Consider the following 23,995-nt stretch of genomic DNA (forward strand, 5'->3'; position numbering starts at 1 on the left):
TATCTGAAGGATTACTGGTTGATTCCTAAATTGGTAGATTAATGGAGGAAGATGGTGTGTTGAGGTTACTGATATATTTTGTCCTTGTTCATTGTAATTGTTTCAGTCAGTTAACTAATTTTAGACTCAGAGAGGTATTAAGAGTTTGATAAGTATGCTGCTACCTCCCAATAGAGGCACTGCTTGAAGCTCATAGGGGCATCAGTGAAAGCATCTCCACAGTGTCTTTTGCATTTGTCTGAAAACCATAAACCAGTGGGGAGAGGGAGATTAAACTCTTTATTCTATCAAGAAGTATAGCAGAAATCTGAAAACAGCTCCTCTATGGGTTGTTTTTCCCCTAACACTTAGAATGACACTCCTTTTTCAATTAAATATTCTATGTAGTATAGCTCTAAAGAAAATAATTGTTCCAACTGTAGATTGCAAACAGAAGATGAGCGAGAAAAAAATGGATCAGAGGAAGATGATGATGAGAAACCTGGAAAGAGGGTTGTTGGACCTAGAAAGAAGTTTCACTGGGATGACACAGTGAGGTAAGACAAAACTACCTTTTCCACCAAGAATTTTCACAGAATTGATAAAGGTATCTCCAAGAGGATGTTATAATATTATACTATTGAATAAATAATTTTTCCCAGAATTATACCTTGGGGAAATTAGGATGAGTGTTGGTGTTAAATAGGTAAACTAATTCTGTAAAGGTGAAACACTTCCTTTAACTCAAAAGAAAAATCATCCTTTGTCCAACCCTCTCGAGTTTCACTGCTTGTTTTTCTGCTTTGTCCAAATATGTCAGAATTTGCCATGAAAGAGGCAAGCCTCCCTATCCAACAGCTAGAATAATGCATTAATCTTAACCCCTTTTGTTTCCTCTGGACACAAATTCTTTATCTTTTAAGAGTAGCACAGATTCTTGTCTGAAATTATCAGTTGCTAGAGTTTGGTTTCCTAGAACAGATTTTTCTGAAAGCTGAGACAACTATTATTTAAATGATCTGAACTTTCAAGCAAACAGATCTTTCTAAATTAGTAATTTCTAAGATAATTTTAGTACAAAAGTGTGTGTATATATATATTACTAAAAAGAGCTGGTGGACTTCTCTCAATGAGTCTTTTTAGTGGGTGAAGACAACAGGAAAGCAAGCTTCATGAAATATGTACAAGCGATATAGCTTGGACTGACCTGGAGGGGAGAGGTATTTAAGTATCTTGCTTTTTTTCATTCAAGAGGCTCTGAAAGGCTGATATTACTTGACTGTGCACTTCTATATTTTCAAGAACAAAAGACAAAATCCCTGTCAGAAAGAATCCTCTGTTTAAGTACTCAGTGTAGAATGGGTTTCACTTCCTTTCTGACAAATGAAAGGTCACTGTGAGCAAAGTGAGAGGGCATGCTCCAACTGTGAGAAAACCACAAAGAAAATGTAAAACAAATTGCAGAATTTTAGTAGGATGAAAGTAAGAGGAATAGCATCTGTTGGAAATGAAGAAGTGACAATGGTAGACCATACCAATTTGTAGTAGCAGTGCTTTGTGCAGTACAAACTTCCAAAAAGCACAGTTGGAACTGAGCACTTCCTGCAACTATCAGTGGACAGCAGCTTCAATTTCTTAGCCTTTTTCTGCTGAGCTTTTGAAAGGACTATGTCTTTCAATGTATTTGTTTCTTTTTGCAGGTCTCTGTTGTGTAATCTTGTCAAGATCAAGCTGGGATGTTATGAGCTAGAGCCAAATAGAAGTCAGTCTGCTGAAGATTACCTCAAAACCTTTATGGAAACAGAAGTGAAACCACTTTGGCCTAAAGGCTGGATGCAGGCAAGGTAAGATACCTGCTTTATGTTTTTCTTAGAGAGCTATTTGCTTTTATCATCTCTTAGAGACTGAGTTTACCAACACTTCTGAACAGCATGAAGCATGATTCTTCATTTGAGAAGTATGAGGTGGGAGGATAACAGCTTTGTGATACAGGAAGTGATCATGATCTAGAAATCAGTTGTTGGAACATTGCATTATCAGACTGCTCACACAGGCTTCAAAATTATAATCTAGAATTTTGACAGCAGTGTTCTCAAACAGACTTAAGGTTTTTGCTCTTTATTTCTTGTTTGCAGTTGAGATGCCCTGTTTTACAGTTGTTAAAAATACACCAGTTTCTCTACTTCCTTCTTATGGACATAAGAATAAACAGCCACACACAAGAGAAGGAGAAATAAAATGGGAGCAATAGTAAACTATTGTGAAATACTGCTTTGGCAGAGATTTCTAATGGCCTGGAGTGAAAGAGAAGCAAATATGGTTTGGCCTGAGTTCTTTGTTTCTGTGGCACCCACTGCAAAAGATAATTTCATCAAACCTCAACCTGATTGTAAAACCTAAATGGTACACGTAATTGTCTTGCTCAAGAATACCTTGATCTTAGTTTAGTCAAATCTGTAACAAGTAAAAATAACTGTACTGAGATATTTCTTAAATAGTTAGAGTAGAAATAGCTGGTTAAATAGTAGCAGAAGGAGCAAATGAAGTTTTATACTTCCTGGCATCCAGCTGAATTATTTTGTACAATGATTCGGTTTTTTGTGTAAGTATGTTACCGAGTGAGATGTTATCTGTTATGAAGATTTTATTGAATTAGATGAGACAAAGAATCCCAGTTTAGTATAAGAATTCAAGATAGTGGAGAAATACTCAAGAGATAGTGTGAGGGGATTCAAGAACACATAGAAGGGAAGCATGTTAAAACTGTGTTGGAAAGCCAAAAAACATACAGTTCTTTCTGTTTGAAAAGTCTGCTGAAAATTTCCATAAGCTTTTGAACTATCTGTACAATTGGCTTCAACAACAAAAGACAAAAACTAAACAAAAAGCCAAAATGCTCCCCAAAACCACCAACAGACTAAACAAACCCCAACAGGTGACAGATCATAACTTCCTGTTGACCAGCAAGACTTCATTTACTAAATGGGTGGTGTTAGAACCATAATGATTTACAAATTGCCCTGTATCTACTGGGAGGCACTTTGCTGCTTTCTATTAAGGAAGTGATGTATTGTAATTTGTTGGCAAATAGTTATGCATGGGAAGAGGAAAAGAAAGCATTTCCTGGAGTCTGGCAGTGGTAATTCCTAATACAGAACATAATTTGTATTCTGAATGCCCATTTTGTTGGGATGTTAGGTTAGAGATTATGCTGAAGTCTTATTTTTCATTTTCATATGTGGCCTCAAGTAAAAAGGAGCTATATTAACTTGAAAAAAATAGGCATTTAATGCTCAAACTGATCTACTGACCATGTATTTTTAAGGAATTCTTACTGATGTGAATAGGTCTGCCAGAACTTTGTGGATTCAGCTTGAATGAAAAATTTCTTGCACTTTCAGAGTTAATTGTATTTAATGTTTCTCATAGCTTTGTAAGGAAGCAAGAGGTAAGGTTTTGATCATAGCTGGAAATTACAGAATCGAAGGATTGTTAAGGTTGGAAGGGGCCTCACATACCACTCTGTCCTTTCTTTGTACCATGTCTATGATTTGTCCTTTTATATACTTAAAATTGCCTCTAAGCTTGAAGGATGGTGCTACAAATTACTGGGGGCTGTGATTAATTTACTTTTCCTTTCCAAATTGAAAAGATTAAGGCATGGATAAAGCACCAAGGAGGAGGTGGGGCAGGAAATATTCTGAAGGAGGTGTATAGGGTAAGGAGGTGGCACATTAGACATGTAACGAGGAATATTGGTTTTGCTCCATGATGTTCTTCATAGGCATTCAGTCTCTGACAGAACAATCCAACACAGAGCTGGAGGTTAGTATGGTGAAGAAAATGTGAAAATGGAGCTGGAAATAGAATCTGAGAACTAAGGCTCTGAACTGTGGTGAGAGGATGTCAGTGTTTTCTTACCAGATGATATGAAATTTTTGGATACTTGGATTTTTTGTCATTATGGCAGGTCTGCAGGTTGTATTATCAGTGGTGAAAAGCTCTTGTTTAGACAGCTGTTCATGATGTGGTCAATATCAATGTAATGGCAGTGCTGTAAGAAAATGATGTGTGTCTTAGTTTGCCTATCTGGAAACAAGGGGACTAAATTTTCATTGCCTATTCATAGCTGCATAGCTGTAGGATACATACAGGTCAGCAATCATTTTCACTTTCCACTTGGCAACTCAGGAGCTGAAAGCATTGAATAAAACTACATGAAGTGTTGAGATTTGTCATACTGGCTCTTGCCATTCTTTGGCTCTGTAGTAATATGTAAGTCCAGTGTAACTGAAGTCAGAGAAATTATACACAATGATCTAAAGCTTTTCTTTCACTAAACTTTCAAAAACTTCTACTAAAGTTGTTTTTTCAGTACTAAAAGTACTGAAGAAAACTAGAACCAAGCTTGGCTGTGTTTTTATCTTCTGTGCTTTAAGAAAACCTTACCAGAGATCAATAACCACAATCCCAAGTCTATGATCAGTGGTGTGTGAAGAGTTTACGATCTTTTATCTCTTATTTGAAATATTTCATTAGTCTTTGAGGAGCAAACATTCAAAGTGTATTTCTTCTGTCCAGTTGAAGGAAGTAATGTTATCTTATGCTGATTTTTGCTTGGCTGTTTACTGAGGTACTTTGTGCATAAATGCAAATTATTGCAGTAGCTCCCTTGGATAATCAAAGGCTGGTTCTAAAAAGCAAAGAATATTTGGGTATTTGGTGGTCATATGCTGTAGAATCACTTCATGTTTTCTTTTCTCACCACTCTTTCAGGATGCTTTTTAAAGAAAGCCGAAGTGTTCACAATCACCTCACTTCTGCTCCGTGAGTACAGTAGTGACACCTTGATCTTTTGGTTGGGCATAGCATCTTTTCTCATCTTCCTGCTACCTGTTTTAGAGAGAAGGAAAGGGTGGTACTTTGGGATTTGTTAGAAGATACTTAGTGATGTTTATAATCTTTTTTAATGCTTTAATTTAGGCATATAACTGTAATGTTCTCGTGGCATTATATTTTAACTCACTTGTGAAGTGGCTAGATAACTCCAGGGGTTATTAATTCTTTAATTAATACCTTTCACTCAAAGCATTCCACACTGTCTACATTTTGACATTCAGCATATTAAGCTGAACTCAGACTGCAGTACTTCCTGCTTTTTTTTTTTTCCTCAAAAATATCTCTAATCACAGAAGTCCTTGTATCATAGTGGGATTTTTTCTTATTCATTTTCAGACAATAGTGTGTGCCTTTCAGGAGCTGTCCACATTCAGTCACAATTCAAATAAATTGTTATGACTTTAAATAACACCCCAATTGCAACTTTTGTGATAAATATGATGAACATAAGGTATTTTTTTATATAATATCAAAGCTGAGTCATGGTCCACCTACAGTAAAGTCTTTTTTTAACCAGGTGTATTTCTAGTTACTTAGGAAAGGATCAAAAATTGCCTACAAGATGTAAATCTATTGATTGCCGTGGAAGAAATAAAGTGTGAAATGCTGAACCTCTAAGTTGCACCTGATAACTAATAATCCTTAAGGCAGTTTTTACTTGCATAACTGCAGTTTGTGTACATTGCAGAAGAAAATCTGAGAGTTTGATAAATTATATATATATATAATAGATATATTATATAAATAAATATAAAATATATATTATATATATTTGTTTGATAAACAAATTAGATACAACAGTTTTAACAGTTGATAAGCAACAAACCACTTTTTGGGGGAAGAAACAACTGTTTTTATCTGGTTTGAAATGAATGGGAATAGGAAGCATCCTCCTCAGGGACAAAAATGTCAGTGTAAAAAGTGAAATTATATTACTATTCTAGAAGACTTCAGTGTAGACAAACTCATAATATTAAGAGGCTGAAATTAATTGATATTTTGAAGTTCCTGTAAATCAGAAAAATAAAACCAGCTCTCTGGATATATCCTGACCTATATGTCAGGTTATATCATCAATTCAGTTGATTTTTGCAACTAGTTTACATAGAGATACATGACAAATTACATACAAAAAATTAATTGATAGTGTGCTATTTTTCTTTCACCCTGTATTTTAAACTGTTTTTCATTTCAAGGATTTTTTATTATCAAAGCTGGACTCCTATAGTCATCATTATTGAGATGTAATGTTTAAACTGAAAATTACTAAATTACTTGCTTTTTTTTGGTCTTCTGATGAACATTTATCCCTTCTGTTTTAGGGCAAAGAAGAAGGTGATTCTGGCCCCTAAACCCAAAGTGAAGGTAAAAGCCTGTTAAGATATCTGAAAACCCATTTAATGGTCCAGTGCAACCATTTGCTACAATCTGTTTCTTCCTCTGATCCTGAGAAATTGTTGCAGAAGGTTTCTGTCAGGCAATGCTTAGGTGCTACATTACTTCAAGGAATGTAGTACAAAATACTTCTGTATGGCTTTGCCACTTTAAGCTCTATTAGTTTTTTGAAGGACTATGAAGAGGTACTAGTTCAGTGATGTTTCACATTTTTGAATGTATGCTTTGTGTGTTTTCAGTTTGTGTTAAAATTGGCAACACTGGAAAACAGTGTGGGTGGAAGGATGTCATAGTACAGAGGTCCTCATTTGACAGGACCAAGTGTTATTCAGTAGCAGTTTTACTAAGTGATCAGATTAGCTACCCTATTCTTCAGTATGTGGGACACTTTTAGTTATGTGGAGCAACAATGCTAGATTTTTGAATCCAAATATTGAATTAGCATGCAGGGCTTCAGCACCTAGATATCTTCAGTATCTTAATTTGAAGATTTCTGTAGTAGATCTTCGGTTTCTCTGAATTTACTGAATAAAAGTATTACACTAAATAAAGATGACCCTAAATCAATTTCAGAAAGACTATTGAACCTGCTGTTTCCTATCCCTTTATTTTCAGGACTCCAGTCCGAAAAAAGAACAGAAAACCTGTATGTCTTCAGTCAATTCAAGTTCTGCTACTGTACTGAGTTCCAGTGCAGCTGTGTGCACCCCAGCCAGCTCTAGCTGCACAGCAGCTCCAGAGACCATCTGCTTGGATGACTCACTGGATGAAGACCTCTCTTTCCACCCACCCTCACTGGACTCTGTTTCTGATGCTCTGGCAGTTATCAATAATGGTGCCAAGGGATCACCCCTTGGATCCACCATAGAAACGCCAACATCCAGACCTCGCCCTGGGCTGAGGGAAGAGAAACTAGCAAGCATTATGAGTAAGTTGCCTCTGGCAACTTCAAAGAAAGTAGAGCCCAGTCAAACATCCCATTCATCAAGTCTTATTGCTGGCCACACAGGGCCAGTACCAAAGAAACCCCAGGACTTAGTTCACACTGGTATCTCTTCAGGCCTTATTGCTGGATCTTCAATTCAGAATCCCAAGGTTTCCTTAGAGCCTTTGCCAGCCAAACTACTTCAACAAGGACTACAGAGATCTAGTCAGATCCAAGCTGCTTCCTCCTCTTCTCAGACTCACATTTCTTCCTCTAAGACTCAAGCAGCTATTTCCACCTCCTCTCAAAGAACCAAGGATTCTAATATCTTGGTATCATCTGCTGAGGCTCAAGGTGGTTCTTCCTCGACATCACAAGTGACAAAGGTGCACCAGCATTCAGCTGTACAACAGAAATATGTATCTCCCTTACAAGCAACTATTAGTAAATCACAGAACAATCCTGTGGTGAAATTGAGTAATAATCCCAAACTCTCTTGCTCATCACCAGTCATCAAGGCTCAAGATAAGTCTGTAGTGTATCGCCTGCCTTTGTCCAATCCCTCATCTGGAAGTGGCTCTCAAGTGTCTCACCCACTGGTTTCTCGGACAACATCCAGCACCTCTACCTCTAGTAACTATTTAGCCAAGGCTATGGTGTCACAAGTTTCTTCCCAGGGTTTCAAGCCTCCCTTCTCCATGGCTGCATCTCCCAAACCTGCTGCCTCTCCCAAGCCCGCTTCATCTAAGCCCTCTGTGACACCCAAGCCCAATGCATCACCTAAATTTTCATCCAAGTCCACCTCATCCCCCAGGCCTGCAACAACACCCAGTTCTTCCAGTTCAAGTGCACTAGTTTCCCAGAGCAGTCACTCCAGCAACAACCCCCTTCATAAACAGAGCAGTGGTGTAAATATCAGCAGGCAGTCTCCCACAGTGAATTTGCTGTCCTCTAATCGCACCTCAGGCCTTCAGCCTGCAAAAAACCCTCAGGCTTCTTCAAAATTACCCAACTCTTCTCCTTCTGGAACTGTTGGTAAAAATAATGTGGGTGGAGTTGGAATGAATGTACCTGCCAGCAGAGGCAGTAACCTTAACTCAAGTGGAGCTAGTAGGACTAGTCTGTCTGGGGGAGCAGGAAGTGGAACACAGGGTGCTACTAAACAGTTGTCAACTCCACACAGACCGTCTTCTGCCTCAGGGTCTCCAGTTGTAGCAGCCAGCGTGCAGGTACGCATCTAACGCGGTTACATTAGAGCCTTGCATCAATGTTTATCACAATTGTTCTGTAAGCGTTCTTAGTATTTCATCTTGATTTGTTAATGTCATAGATTGAGTTTTTTGCCTTTCTAAGCGTAATGCTGATACTGATGAAACTATTTCATGCTAAAGAATGTGTATTTCCAGCTGATGTGAAATGGATCAGTGTGGAACAAATCCTCACTGTAAACTGCTTGTTGTCTATACTGTGGAAAAGAATTCACTTTTTTCCTTTTGACAGCACTAGAGAAGGTAAGCTTTGTGTGACCATATTTTAGAGGATATGGTATTTACTTGCATTATTTGATTTGTGTATTCTCTCATTTACATATTTGTAATGATGAAGGTCATGTAAAAAGTGTTTTTGTACATTTGTTGTCAGTTCATGATTAACCTCAAAACTGGAGTTCAGTTGCTTGTGTTGAGTGCAATTCAAGACTTGTAATTAACACTTGCAAGGCCTTCTCTTTTGTATTTGTGACTGTATTTTATTTTGTAGGATCTAATCAAACTGAATAAGACACCCTATTAATATATAAATGCCCTAGAAACTGAAAGCTTGTATTATCCCTAGAGATAAGACAAATCAAACAAAACAAATACATTGAAAATACATTGTTCTAAAACACATAAACCTACTATTTACCCAGAAGTCAACCTGCTTTCCCAAGCTGTTATCTTCTTACTGGGAATGCTTAATTAGTGAGAAGATTTGATGTTTTCCTCTCTCTAGTGCTCTCTATGCTGAAGTCATCAATACTTAAGAAAAGTAGTATTGATGCAAATTATATTCTTTGTGTACAGCAAAGGAAAAATTTTGTATTATCCTGAACAGTGCACATTGCTGTTGCATGGGAGTGATGTATACTTGACTTCTGGCAATATTTTATAATCTTGTTTGTCACCAAATTCTTCTTAATGCAGCTGAATAACAGGAGGAAGATGATTTTTATGACACTTCTATGGCCTTTCATCCTACTGTACTGAAACAGTCAGCAGTAAAAGTCTGACAGGCTCTGACACAGCATTCACTTGCTCTGGGTGCTTAGAATGGAAAAAAAATCCACAGTATACTGTGTACAGGCCACTGAGGTATCACACAGGCTCTGGAGAAGAGCAGAACCAAGTACAGTGCAGTTTGAGTAGTCTGCAAGGTACCTGGAGGAGATAAAAAGGGCTACAATCACTGGACTGGGAAGAAAGTTGTTTATTCCTGTACAGTCAGCAGAATCCAGTGGATGCAATGGCTGTGATGTAGAATAAAATGTGAAATGGGTATGGTAGTGCTTAAAGGTGGCGGAGAAGGGAAGTAAACAGTGTTGTGTGGATGATGAGATCAATTCTCAAACCCTCCTGTAGCTGAAGGCAAGTAATTTTGTTAGAAACACTGACTACATGAGAGTAATTAAGTCCTACTGAAGCCCACTGAAGTGGGGGGGATGTGTGGTGAATAATCAAGTTAACACGAGTTCATACTATAATACAGCAAAATAAGGGGTGTTGGTATATAAGAGGTAAATCAGCTAGAGGTACTGAGCAGCATATGATATCACTAAAATAATTAAGACCTTTCATATGGGTTTTTTGACACCTCAAAAATTACTTTGGTAACCTAAAAATGGTTCAGAAGGACCATTTTCAGTTCAGATTTTCAGTATGAAATCAAAGAAGAAAATCATGGAATAAGGCTGTTGCTCCTGTGCACTATGAAGCTTAGTCAGTGGAGTACATTCAAGGAAAATAAAATTATCTCCTAGTTCAAGTACACTAAAGGGGAAGAGATTTGTGATCAGAGGTCTTTGTTAGCTGTAAAGGTCTAATGGCTGGCTACTGAACTGACATCACTTCCAGACTAGTTGTTAGTTACAATATATTAAGGACTTAGTTACTCCTCTTAAAACTTCATATAAGACTGAAAGTGACTCTCCTGTAAGAACCTTAGGGATTTAATTCCTATTTGAGATGCTATTAGAAGATGAGAATGATACCTGCATTGCTCACTATAGTATTCTGGTCTGTTTACATTGAAGATGAAACTAGATGACTGATAATGTGATCATGCAATAATAAATGTGTCCTTAACTAGGAAGCTTCCAAGAAATGTTTCCCTCCTTTCTACTTCTGATTGTCACAATTATTTACCAGGATATAAGTTTATATGTGCTGAAGCCTTACAGAAAGTTACATCTTAAGGACACAAAGCTGAAGTGTACATGTGTGATTTTCTTAAAAAGCTCTACCTATCATTAAACCAGATTCTGCTCAAGAGTATTAGACTTATAAGGATCATAATGACTCAGATCTACATGACCAGGATGAACCCTTTTAAGAGCTCTGGTACAGGAGTTAAATAGAAACATCTGAACTGCAGTTCCTTTAGGGCATGCTCTGAAGCTCTTTTCTTCACTGTACTTCTCTCTTCTTCTTTTTGAGAAAGCAAGATTTTGGCAGAGCACTTTACAAAGTTTGTTTTCAGGCACTTTACAAATTTGCAATTGCAAAATATTACTGTATGGCTTTTGTTTTGTTGCCCTTTGCTAGATTCCATAGACAATGAACAGTTTTTTGTACATGAGCTTATTGTGAAATTAATACTTCTAAAGGCAAAAGAATAATAGTGTGTTGATACTTTTCATTCTTTTTTTCTACTTGTGAAATAGAATGTTATAGAAGTTGTACCTTTAAGATGATCAATATGAACACTTTCTAGGAACTTCATGTGTAGGTGAATGCCCTTTTCAGGGCCACTGTATTAAAATACTGTGTTTTCTCCTAAGAAGCAACTGTCCTTTCTTTAGCTACTTTCATGGGAACATCTTAAGACCAAAACTGGTAATAAAAACTTTATCCATGCCAGGAGATCTCATCACTATGCTTTTTCTGTAAGTTTTTATTACAGAACTCAGTGAAATGTCATCTTCATTTTAAGCTCATGTGTTCATTAAAATGATTTTAAGTTTTTGCTTTAGTTGAAGCTTACTTGTAAAAATGCACAGATTTGAAATCCTATTTTAAGTCCTTTAAATTCAAATAACTGCAATTTCTGAGTTGGAGTCTGATTCAAAATGCTTTCTATATTAACTGTTTTGTAGTAGATAATTAGAGAACTGAACATTAGCATATGAAATTATATAGTAGTATACTAGTATATGTAGTGAAAGAAAAATTGTTAAACAAGAATGAGCTGGTCTAATGTTGGAAGAATTAATGCAATTTGGAGCTGTTGCTAAAATGTTCTGGTTCATCTTGCATTTTTATTTTAAAACTGCAGTGAATTTAACTTCATTTGGACATTTAGAGTGGAGAGATTTTTCTTTTGCCTTTTTCTCTGACATGTGCATACACACCTCTACATACTTATGTATGTATGCGTTTTGCCAACCTGACTTCTTAAGTTTGGGGATTCTTATATATGAATCTTAATTTTCAAAATTCATTGCTATCTCTTTAGAAATAATGTTCTGTTAAGACCCAGATTTGGAGAGGGTAGAGGTATAATACTGTACTTCTAAAGAACTTCAGATTGGATAATTTCATATTATTAATCAAATAGAAGATATTGCATTACATTGTGACTGTAGACTGAGTGTATAATTAGAAAGGAGATCAAGGAAATTACCTATAAGGCTGATGAGAAAAACATGATAGATGAACCATGCTCTTATATCTGAATCTGTGATATAATTGCTCCTGCTTAGCAAATGAACACTGGGAAGACTTCCTAGGTGGATAAGTGGATATTCATTAATAGTTTAATACAATTCTAAACAGAGCAACACTTAACAGGGAATAGCTGATTTTTATACCCTTAAAGAATACAATTCAAATCTTTAGAGATCTTGAAGTACTGCTCTTTTTTTTTTTCCCCATAGTCAACAGCAGGAGCATCGTTACTGGCTAATGCCTCACCTCTGACTCTCATGGCATCACCCCTGTCTGTAACCAGTCAGAATGTGACATCTGCACCATTGACTCCTTTTGGGATGCTGGGTGGCCTTGTTCCTGTGACTGTGCCCTTCCAGTTTCCCTTGGAGCTGCTTGGCTTTGGGACAGACACAGCTGGAGCGACAACCACCTCGGGATCTACCTCAGCGGCTTTCCACCACAGCCTAACTCAGAGTGAGTGGAATTATCACTCTGTGCTATAAGCAAAGATGCATCCTTAAAATGGAAATTGAGTAGGGAAGCAAAGTCCTGAGACACTCAGATTTGGTTCATGAAAATCACTACAGGAGAATAAATGGGATTCCTTCACTGGTAGAAACTTTCTTCACATAATTACCTTAGTGTCGTTGTTATATTCACAGTATGTTTAGTTTTGAGTGCGCTTTTTTTTTGGGTTAACTTCTAATACCTTATTTTTAGATGGGAGTATAGTTTAAAAGTCTTAGTGTTGCAGTTTAAGTAAGAGACTTAATGTGGTGATTCCTCAAAATAGCCTTGACTCAGTGACTTCAGATATCAAACAGCTCTCTTATGAAGAACTATCAACCAAGATGTCTTTTACTTTTTCTGATTGCATACAGAGGAACTATTTATGTTCTTAAGCCATATAAAGTGTTGGTCTTTCTGCCAAACAAAATTATATGAAGTTGTATCCCAGTAGTAAGGCATGGTCTTTGCTCTGACTTTTGACTAACTGTATTTGAATAGCTTTTTCTCTGTTGACTTATTCCAACCATCAGAATGCTAGCAGGTATTTATTCTTTGAGGAGATAAGCCTGCTACTACAGCTACACTGTAAAAACAAAAATTTATTTCACAGACTGACTCTCTCCTCAAGATTTATTTTTTCATTGCCCTATGTTTTTTTTCCCCAGACTTACTGAAGGGTTTACAGCCAGGTGCTCAGCATGCAGCAACGCTGTCTCACTCACCTCTGCCTGCTCACTTGCAGCAAGCTTACACAGGTAAAGAGATTATATAATTCTTATTACTTATTTTAAACTTATTTTAAGTCAGATTTCTGCTTTAGACTGAAATACAATGTACACCAGTGTGTTAGAGAAGACACAACACAGGGACAAGCTTTGGGAGCAGCTGGCAAAACTTGCTCTATTGTAGCAGTATTTTTGGAACCTGAATTATTTTATTTTTTTCCCCCTACTTCTCTTCAACATCAGGAACAAAAAAAAAATTTCAAAAATTCCAACACTTTACTGCAGCAATTAGAAACTGAAGTATGTAAATTCAACTAGTGGGGAAAAAGGGAATATTACTGGACACTAACATGATTGTTTGTGGGCTGCATAAAGTTTTTTACAGTAAAAATTTTCATTTCTCCTTTTCAGGAGAAACTGACTTTCCACCTAAGAGCTTATTTTTGTTTCTTCTTTGAGTATATTCACATGTGAATGCTGAGATGGTTTCTTAATGGAGTATCTGTTTTCCTTAGGAATTTTATTCTTGCTAGGAGTTGCGTATTTTTGATTAAGAGGAGACACGTGAAGCTGAACATTTTTTTTTTTTCTATTTGTAAGTCTTAGAGCAGGAAAATTTTCAGAAAGCTTTAGAAGGTGCTGTTTAGAGTGTGCACCTTTCCTTGTCACCAGAGATGTGTTTTCTGGGAGCCAGGAGAAGGAATGGGAAGGATGGCAGCGGTTTGATGGGCATTCTTCATTTAAGAGTTCTCAGTACCAAAAAACTGGGCAGTGTTTTGGTATCAAACTGGATATATCAGGTTTCAACAATGCTATTTCTAATAAATGAACTATGGAAAAGATGCAAAGTCTTCCACTCAGTAAAGACAATGTACTTTTTTTGGTGATGCTAAAACTGAACCTGCCAAATTCCTGTCTCTCCTACTGTAAGTTACAAAACCAAAAGTCCACTCATGGTTTTATTTTTTCCTTTTGTTTCTGTCTCAGCTACAGATGGAGGCCAAAGTAAAGGGGACACTAAGTTACAGCGGAAAAACCAGTGACTTCTGGACAAGCAAGGGAGCTGAAGCAGTTCTGGTTGGCTGACAGAATCTGCCCAGTTGGGAAAGTTCTTATTGTCACAGGGCTGCTGTTTCTGTCAATGTTTACATATTCTGATCCTAAGCACTGTGGTGAGAGGAAGAAGAAAAATAAAATAATACTTGATCAAAGAGAGAAGGAAAAGGAGGACTGGTCCTCCTGGTCATGCAGACTGGTCATAGTTTGATAATGCCTAAAGAAACAACCTTTTGTATCTGCTCTGATTGGCTCTTAAAAGAAATTGATCGTCAAACCCACAGCAGCACCAACATTCTGTTTCTGGGTGAAGTCCAATGAAAAGTGGAAATGGTGAAATGAGCTAGAATAGGCTTCTCCATTCATTGCATAAGTTGGAATCATCCACTATCATCCACTTCCTTAGTGCCCAAAGTGCCCAGTGTAAGATTATGTGTAGGTCCTGAGTGTGGTTGTGGACCAAAGGTTATGTAGAATAGAGGTGGTGCTGGGATTCTTTGCATTATAATTAAACCTTTAGACAAAAGCAGTTTCTGATAAACGGGCATTTATCCAGCTTTAGAAGGCTGTTTGGCTCTAGGGAGCCTACAAGATGTATGCAGCCTCCATAGAGAATTGTCTTTAAAAACAGATCTCCTGGTACATCAATATGTGAGACACAGACTATTTGATCTATTTTCAGGGTGTTGTTTAGTACGAAAATTCTAATTTAAGGGAGGAAGGGGATGGCAATTAATTTACATGAAAAGAAACCCACATTTTATTGGTCAGACTAGCATTTCTTTCCCACTTTTTAAATCATGCTAATGTTTCAGTATTTCCATTTGTTAAACTTCCTCTTACCTTGTACTTATTTGCTACTGAATAGATACTCTATTAATATCTTTCCTAAACCACAACCAGTTCTTTCCTGATTTTCAGGCTGCATCTCTTATCTAACTCCTCCCAGAAACCGTGCATTATATTGATTTGCTAGTTAAAGAAAGCTGATTGTGACCAGTTCCAGAGTCAGATTAATACTGCTTCAGGCATTAGCCAAAGAGGAGTCGTTCAAAAGCGACCAGAGGTGCCTTCTCTTCTGGGGGCTGAATGGGTTGTCTCCAGCATTTCCAGCCCCTGCTGGCCTGGGGAGTTTTACCTGAACTCTTTCTTACATGGTAGCACAAGACTGCAGAGTTGGCTTTGTTGTTTTTGTTTGGTTTTTTGTTTGGTTTTTTTTTCCCCTTTGATAGCAATACATCAACTGGTTCACATGTAAGATTAGGTAGCATCCAGCACCTGTTGCACTTTTGACACTAGGACAGAACTTTGCTGTTGAGTCGCTTGTGCTGTGAGATAAAATGTGAGAATGGCAGAAACTAAAATAAGTCATAGGGAAAAGGAGCAAATAAACCAGTATGATTCCCTTCTCCTTCAACCCTGAAACATTCCTTTGACCAGAAATGCTGAAATCCTTAGTGATTAGTTTTTCTGGTAGTTTGACTTGAGATTGAACTGGACACTACTGGTTATCTCCCACCTTTTAGAGAGACTTTGACCCCTGAATAATGAATCTTCAATGTTTTTTGCTAGATTACTTAGAGCTTGCAGGTTTCTTTTACATGTGATTTATTTTTCTTAGATCAGACAACAATTTCTTTTCTATTTAGAGCTCATTTTAATTTTATATAAATATATATACATAAATTTAAAATAATATATATTGTGTATTTAGTATAAAACTGTTGGGTTGAGCTCAGCAATAAATGTTTTTGCACAACACTTCTGTGAAAGACAGATTGAATTAAGATGCATTAGTTCATTAGTTTCACTCCACAGCATCTGCCAATTAAATGATTTTTAGCTGGTGCTAATGTTTATGTGGTGTGTTGATCAGATAAGCTTGCATCTCCATCGAGGTTTAGAGTTGAAACACATACAGCTATGTAGACCCTGGCGTTTATACTGCACAAATTCTGTCAAAATACTATAAACTCTTAAGAGTGCAAGCTTCATCTGATATTTTTTTTCTTTTCTCCAGGAAGGGTTGAAGGAAGCCAGCTTTTGTTTTTTCAGGCCCAACAGTTCTGGCAGGATGTTAATTCTCTGAACTGTGTCAAACCCGAGAACTGTAACGATGCATGTAGCTATGGGAGTCGTGGCAGTGAGCCATTGGGCAGCAATATGTTTAAAGGACCCTGTCCTAAGAGAGTTCTACCTCTTCTGTGTTTTCCTCATCGAGGCATCCCATTTAAATTGTCATCTTTTGTCTTCATACTTACTGAAATTTTAGACTGGGAGACTTGGAGCCCTTTATTGCTACAGCACAAATTCCCTTTCAGCATTCCTTTCTTTCTGGAAGTATGCTTCACCTTCAGTTGAAGAGTATCCTCTCTAAATCTTGAGGGTAGGAATAGTCCTGTCTCTGTGTCCTATTGAGCTTCTCAGTCTTGGGAAACAAGTAAACTAATATTTATTGTGGAAATAGATATTAGGATGATGAAAATAAAGATGACTGTACATTTTGTCACATCAGCTCAAACATCCCCCCCCAGCAGGTAACTGTTATCAATCATTACACTCCTGTTAGTCATTATGCTCCTGAGCATCTTTTGAATGAACAACACTGGGGATGGGAACTCTTTTTGGATTTTCTATTCTCCCTGGTTAAACTTAGCAAGGCCAAATCAAAGGAAATAAGGTGGTTCTCAGAGACCTTTGCAGGTAGCATAGACAGGATGGGAAAAATTCCTGCAATGTTCAAATGCAAAATTAGGTTAATGTTTTACTATTTTCAGCATAGCAGCTCTTCTGAAGACATTTCCCCCTCACCCCCACCCCAGGTTTTTACTACTTCTTAAGGGCCTTTGTTAATAAATAAACTGTAGTTGTACATACTATATAAACCCTCAGTATTCACAAGCAATAAGAAAGCCAAGTAGAGCTGTCTTTTCCAGGCAGTAAGGCTGAACTTGGTTTGGGGACTGTATATGAGCTAACATGTCAAGCTCTCTGAAAGCCCCAAACAAATGCAAGCAATAACTTTCAAACATAGGTTTTAGATGTTGAAACTGTCTGGGTAGTATTCCCTGCTACATGATCCAAAGTCCCAAAAACCATGGTAGCTATTTTAAGTCATTAGAGACTTTTGCAAAGAAAGAAGGCAGGCTAGATAAACAGGCTGCAGAGTTTCCTGATACCTTGGACTATAACTGCAGTGCTCTCCCAAGACACAAATGGCCTAAGTCACTTTGTCCAGCCTTCTCTGTTGATTTGAGAAACATGTCTAAATACAAATCATCCGAGTCACAAGTGCAAATGCTGTGGGTTTCACATCTGTTTTCTGCTAATCAGAAGTAACTTTTAATTACTTGGGTTCTGCTTTGTGTTTTGAATCTGATCAAAGTTATCTGATGCACAGATTTAAGGGTGGGACAGGTGCTAAAAGCCTGTTCCTTCCTGCAGTCCCATCACCTGACCTTTCCTCCACACTCCTTCTCCACTTGGTGCAAGACCCTTTGAGGACATGAAAACAGAGAAATCTGCAACTCTCCCAAGCTGCCATCAGTTATGCGAACCAGTAACCCTCTGGGAGTCACCTTGGACTCCAACTAACTTTATCACATTTGCTGCTACATTCATAAAAATGAACTTTTGGCTGTATTTATTAGCAAATTTTAATCTAGTTTACAGATTTTTTTTTTGTTCTTTTTTCTTCTTTTGATTAGTTTTTGCCCACTGTTGGATTAGAAGCGTTTGGGTGTTTGGGTTGATGGGTTTTTTGTTTTGATTTTTTGTTTGTTTTTGCGTGAATTGGTGAAAGCACAGTGGTCCCTCTTCTGCTTTTGTTCTGTACTTTTTTGAAGATGGCATTGCAGGGAAAACCTACAGCCAAGCCAAACTGTGGAAGGCTTCCTCCCATACCTAACTTTCATCTGTTGCTGAACTGGGGGGAAAAACATTAAAGGGACGCTTGGTTTTTCCTTTGGGCTTGTTAGTTGTTTTGGTTTTGTCTTTGTTTTGGTTTTTTTTGGTTTTTTTGTTTTTTTGTTTTTTTGGTTTTTTTTTTTTTTTGTAAAATGAACCAGAAGGTTAAAGCATTAGGTAAACAACTGGTTAATTAACACTTTATGCAATTTTAATTTTACAGAAATTTTTCAAAAGGTTGATAGACTTTGGTCCAAGCTCTGGTGAAATGGCTGTTACCCTTCATGACTTACTTGATTCAGGCCTTTGTCCTTTGTTTAAGTGCCTTTTTTTTTTTTTTTTGTTTTGTTTTCTTAATTTTATTTCCCTACCCTCTTTAAACTTTTCTCAGAGATCCTGAAGTGCTGGAAAGCATTTTGGATGAAAATCTAAAGCTTGCCAAGATGGCTTTATGCTGTTATTCTATTTTTTTCCCTTTTGTAAAGAAAAAACAAAACCAAGTGTGTAATGTGTGTAACTTCACAGCTGCTGTACTGTGGCATTGGTTCTGTGTGCTTGTGCATTCTCTCTCACATGCACACTCACACAAGCAATATTCCTGAAACCTGTTCATCCTTCTCCATTCTCCGGGCTCTGTTTAATGCTACTTCAAGGTTGAATGTTTGTGCAAAGATGGCAGAACAATAAAAGTGTGTGAATGTGTGTAAATGTGCATGAGAGAAAGGAAGTGGCTAATGGGAATGAAACTTTGGAATTTTTCTCAGAAGGTTTTGAATTTGTTTCTTAATTAGGTCATGAGTAAAACATTATGGGCCCTGTTTGGCAACCTTATTAATTACTGGACTGCTTCACACAATCACTGAGTCTGAGGTAGAGATGTGTGGCTGATAGCCCCAAGGAGCTGGGGGGGTAAATAAAGTTAAAATAGCAGCTTGCAACATATTTGAATTAACTGCACGAATCTTGTGTGCACCTGGTCACATCTGCTTGATGCCAGTTACTGTGAGGAATTTCATATTTACCAAAGTTGTAACTTTCACCATGTATCCTATATAAGAAGGAATTTGGTAAAGCCTGCAGGAGTGCAGCTGCTAATTGAGTTTAAAGCTAGCTATGCTTCACATGCTGCCTAAGTCACTCAACATGACGTAGTTGTACAACTTTTCTAGTTGTACTTATTCTCAATTTGAGATTTTATTAGTGGTTTCTTCTCTTATTATAATGAACAGTAAGTTTGTGTTCTTAGCTGCAGGTAAACCCTCATACTAGTATCTATACTTGTTTCCTTGTTCTTGGACAAAATTAGCTATCTGCAGTAGATGATCTAGTGATTCAAACAGCTTTGTGCCGAGGATCTATCTAACTTATGATTGTTATAAACATGAATACCTGAAATTAGCAATTCACTTGTTGACCAAGTGCTAAACTTAAAATAACATGCATATGCATCACTAGGCTATTCTAGTTCTGTGATGTGCTTCCCATAGGGAAGATCTTATTTTGAGTTGCAATATGAAAAGGAAGCATTTGTTTTGCAGAGTTGGAATGGAATGATGAGTCCTTCATGGGTGGAGAACCACTGTGGAAAACTGAAACTACAGTACCATAGATGTTCTTGTGGCAGAGCTTGGCCTAAATCAGTTCTTGGCTTCTCTTCACATGTTTGAGTTAACCTGTTGCGTAGACTAGGCTGTAAGTGGATTCCTCCTCCCAATCTAATGGTGCCAGTCAAAGATGGGACTGTTGCTGGTAGCTCAGCCAGTTGGAGTGGTAGTTGAGGGTCCTTCTTAATCCATCTTAGGTGCATCAGTGAAATTACTTCAGTGAAGTTTACCACATTCACCAATTATGTTAATTCCTTTTGAACACACATTCTGTTCATCCTAGGCTGCTCCGTGGGATGAGGAATCTACAGCTGGTGATGATGGCTGACTGTTGCAGTCTAACAAATGCAACCGTTGTAAAAATCTGTGTCTGTCTACTGCTTAAGAAATCACTGCCAAAACAAGCAGCCAGAAGTATGCTTACTGGGCCACTGGAAAGATGACTGTTGTGTAGGGGAATGCTTTGTTTGTTGAAACTTCTGGTGAGGCTTCATCATCCTTTTTTTTATGATGCAGTTATCCCTTGCTGCTGTAATATCCTTTTGGGGCTTTAGAAAGCCCTGGTGCTGCTGTGAGTTATGCTGAGAGATCAACATGGCCTGGAACTGGCCCAAAACTGGGGAAATACAAAAATTCCCTGCAACTGTTTTTGCACACTCCTTAGTAAAACTGTGTTAATCTTGTCAGTAGTTGAGGATATAGGCCTCTATTTTGTAGCCTTTTCTGACAGCTGTAGTTCTACCCCAACCACCACCATGTTTTGTATCTAGAAGTGTTTCAGTTTCTTCCATTGCTGTCATCTCCTGCTGAAACGATAACCATTAGCTACTAAGTTTTTCTTCATGGTGAAGTAATCCCTACCAAGCAATGTACACTCTGTTTGGCTCCTATCATGCGCAATACTGAAAGGGTTTTTTCTTTCTTCCTAGCAATGTGTGCAGATGCATTTTATCAATAGATTGTACTAGATAGTAATAATTATGACTAAGAAAAAAAGAGTGGGGGAGAATCAACCAAATCCAGTCAGGAGATGCCACTATCATAGGCCAAACTGAGCAGTTGCTGAGGTAGACGGAGCTTCATTGAGACTTAGCCGATTTCACCAGAGTGCGGGAAGAAACTTTCTTGTGTTCTCAGCTTTTTCCAGATAAGGCCTTAGTTTGATTAGTAGTCACTAATATCAACTATGCAGATAAGTATTTACATGTTTCAGTGTTACATGCATTCCTTTCCCCAGCTACCCCTCTTAACACATATTGAAATTTTACCCAAAGAAAATGGAGTATTTTTGAATGTCTGTAACGCAGAACTTTTTGCTAACATGAAAAAAAAAAAAGATATTTAAAAAAAACCCTTTCACTGGTGCAACATGTAATGTCAAGTGTCATGAAGTTGCATGAGAGGGAAGCTAAAATCACTTCTTGTGACAGGTTTTAGTCTGAGAGTTTTTTAGAATATTCAGCTCTCACAATTGGGTTAAGAAGCTGCAGAAGTGTTTTTTAATGTACAGATTAGTTTTGGGAAGAAACTCATGAGACATCCTAGGTTTCTTTCCAGCATCAGAAGTGAATTAAATTAATTTCTCACTGAAATGAAGTTGCTTCTAAAGAAGGGGAGTTACCAGCTAAATAAAAACTGAATCACAAGTCCCCACATATTTCTCACTGGTCTTTTAGTCTTGTTGTATGTAACTACAAATAACAATTTAGCTCAGAGATGAGAACTGTAGTATGTGTTTTATTGCTGGTGATTCCATCATGTAGCAATTAGTACCATGTTCTTGCATAGTTTTCAAGATCTGTACTGGAAATAGATGGAGAAATTTTATTTTTGGACTACTGTTAAAAAGAAAAACAACAAAAATAACTATTACTTTTTACCCCCCAAAAGTCTACTGAGGAGCACTATATTTTAGCAGTTAAACTAGTATCCTTGTTAATGTGATTTGTCTCTTGTAGTCTATTACTGAGAGTTAGAAGCATTTAATGAGTAATCCTTAAAATGTTGCCATTCTTTAGCTTAAGGTCAGGTGCTTATCAAAAAAGGGCATCTGTGATGATAACTTCTGATGATACAAAAATCTCTATATTCAGAATACTTCATTGGGGAACAAAAACAGATGTGGGTACAAGTCCCTTTAGGCCTGCCTGATAAAAGAGGGTCAGTGAAGAAGTGTGCCCTGCATAGCTAATGGCAGTGAGGATCATCCCCTCAACAGCAGTTTGGCCTCTGTATCCTTTGTTTGGTGTCACTTTATATATATATATATATATATATATATATATATATATATATATTTTAGCAAGTTTGGATATAGCCTGTTTAATTCTACCTGACTTGCTATGATCTCCCAGACAATGAAGGAGCTGAGAAATTGTTTTGCTGCCTTTCTCTGGGGAGCTCAGAACAAAAAGCTGGAGGAGTTTTTTGTTATTAACAGGTGTTAAATCACAGCAAGAATTCTTTGCATTCCTCAGCTTCAAACAAAGAGTGCACAGTTACCAGGAGATGGCAAACCTGTTTGAGTTGGTGATTCCTCTGATGCTTTACTCAGTCCAACATGCATTTGTACCAAGCCACCTTCCTCCTTAAAACACTCGTGCATTCCAGATCATAGGGCTTAGCAATGGGGAAAGGATCCCAACAGCTTTGTGCTTGCCTGATGAGCTCTCCAGGGAAACTGCCCCGTGAAATGCTCCCCTCTTGTGATAACAAGCCTGAGCAACCAAATGCAGCTACATTTGGGTGGTAAGCACCACTTTCATTTGGATTTTTTAGGGGAAGTGTGTTCCAATAACTTCAAGGGATACTGTGTTTTAAATGTGTGGTTTCTTTCCTCTCTCCTTATAAAACTGGACCTGAACACAAGTTTTGAGTTGTTGGGGTTTGTTTTGTTTTGGGGTTTGGTTTTTTTGTAATAATCTCAGGACCTGAAAGATTGTAGCATTTAGTGTGTCTTAAAAATGATGTACTGTACCAGCCATGGATTTTGTAAATACACCTGTCTCCCTTTTTTGTATTTTAATTTTTTAAAAGTGTGTAAGGCTCTTTGCCAGAGGAACTGGTGCCTGCTTTATCTCCATCCTGAATTGAAGCAGGAAAAGAAAGAAGCTGCTGCCTCAAAAGCCTGCGTCAGTTCCAAATGCGTATATTGTTCTGGTCAGTTTAATGGCTGTTAGTCTTTTGTTAGTTGGGAAACCGGTGAGTTCCTTGCACATTCCCAGTTGTGGCTAGCAGAGCCCTGTCAGGGGAGCTAATTTTAACCCTCTTTCTGTGTGACTACTTGACATTTTCACTCCTTCCAGGTACTCAGGTTTCCTATCCCTGAGCAGTCCAATGCTTTCGGAGGTCAGGACTATTGGCCTTCTGCGAGAATAACTGGAGAGCATTTCATTTTATCAGTGCTCTGATCCAAACACAGTCACGGGGTTCGTATCCTGCGAACCTTGCAGGTAACGCTGCCTTCACCTGTTCGGGAAGGGACTTGCCCTTTTCTGCTTTCCTGAAAGGAGCGCAAGCTTTTTTTGGCAGCAGACTTTGCTCTGGGATCCTCCCTTGCCGGCAGACCCCTGTTCTGCAGCAGGAGCCTTACTCAATTCGGCATAGCTGTTCCCTGTCCCTGACTGCGACAGGCTTTTTCATGAGTGTACTTTTCTGTTTTTTTATGTGTCACGTGTCTGTGCTGTATTGAATAAAGAGGAATGTACATATTAGCCTTGTGTCTGTGATTTCTCACAAAAATAAAAATGGGAGAAGGTTTTACTTCAAGGGTCGGCCTTCATGGGGCTTTTTCTCTTTTGGGGCTGGGGCCGTCCTTCAGTCAGAGCAACCACCCGAGCAAGGGTAACACCGTGTGCAAGGCCCAGCGTTTTGAAGCCGCCGAAGGGTCGGTATCGAAGCAGCGCTTCCCTGAGGGAACAGCGCGTTGCTCCCGGCGCAGCTCCGCAGCGCCATTGAGGCACCGCGCCCCGCCTCAGCCCCGGCTCCCAGGGAGCCGCGCGGGGCAGCGCTGTCCAATCAACGGCCTCCATTGAGAGAAAGGGGGCGGGGACAATGTGATAAGTGAGCTCACAGAAACAATTTCTCCGCGGC

General features: G+C 38.1%; 1 protein-coding gene across 1 annotated transcript in view; it reads left to right on the top strand.

The window, feature by feature from the left end:
• UBN2 (ubinuclein 2) overlaps positions 1 to 15,273 on the top strand; it is a 43,046-nt gene extending 27,773 nt beyond the window's left edge. Inside the window, exons 10-17 of the mRNA XM_079303650.1 lie at positions 423 to 536; positions 1,680 to 1,823; positions 4,756 to 4,806; positions 6,201 to 6,243; positions 6,889 to 8,427; positions 12,330 to 12,576; positions 13,278 to 13,367; positions 14,325 to 15,273. Of these exons, the coding sequence (XP_079159776.1) occupies positions 423 to 536; positions 1,680 to 1,823; positions 4,756 to 4,806; positions 6,201 to 6,243; positions 6,889 to 8,427; positions 12,330 to 12,576; positions 13,278 to 13,367; positions 14,325 to 14,380 (2,284 nt within the window). The 3' untranslated portion in view covers positions 14,381 to 15,273. The remainder of the gene's footprint in view (positions 1 to 422; positions 537 to 1,679; positions 1,824 to 4,755; positions 4,807 to 6,200; positions 6,244 to 6,888; positions 8,428 to 12,329; positions 12,577 to 13,277; positions 13,368 to 14,324) is intronic.
• Positions 15,274 to 23,995: the final 8,722 nt, after the last annotated feature.

This window comes from Erithacus rubecula, assembly GCF_903797595.1.
Source record: "Erithacus rubecula genome assembly, chromosome: 4".
NCBI lineage: Eukaryota > Metazoa > Chordata > Aves > Passeriformes > Muscicapidae > Erithacus > Erithacus rubecula.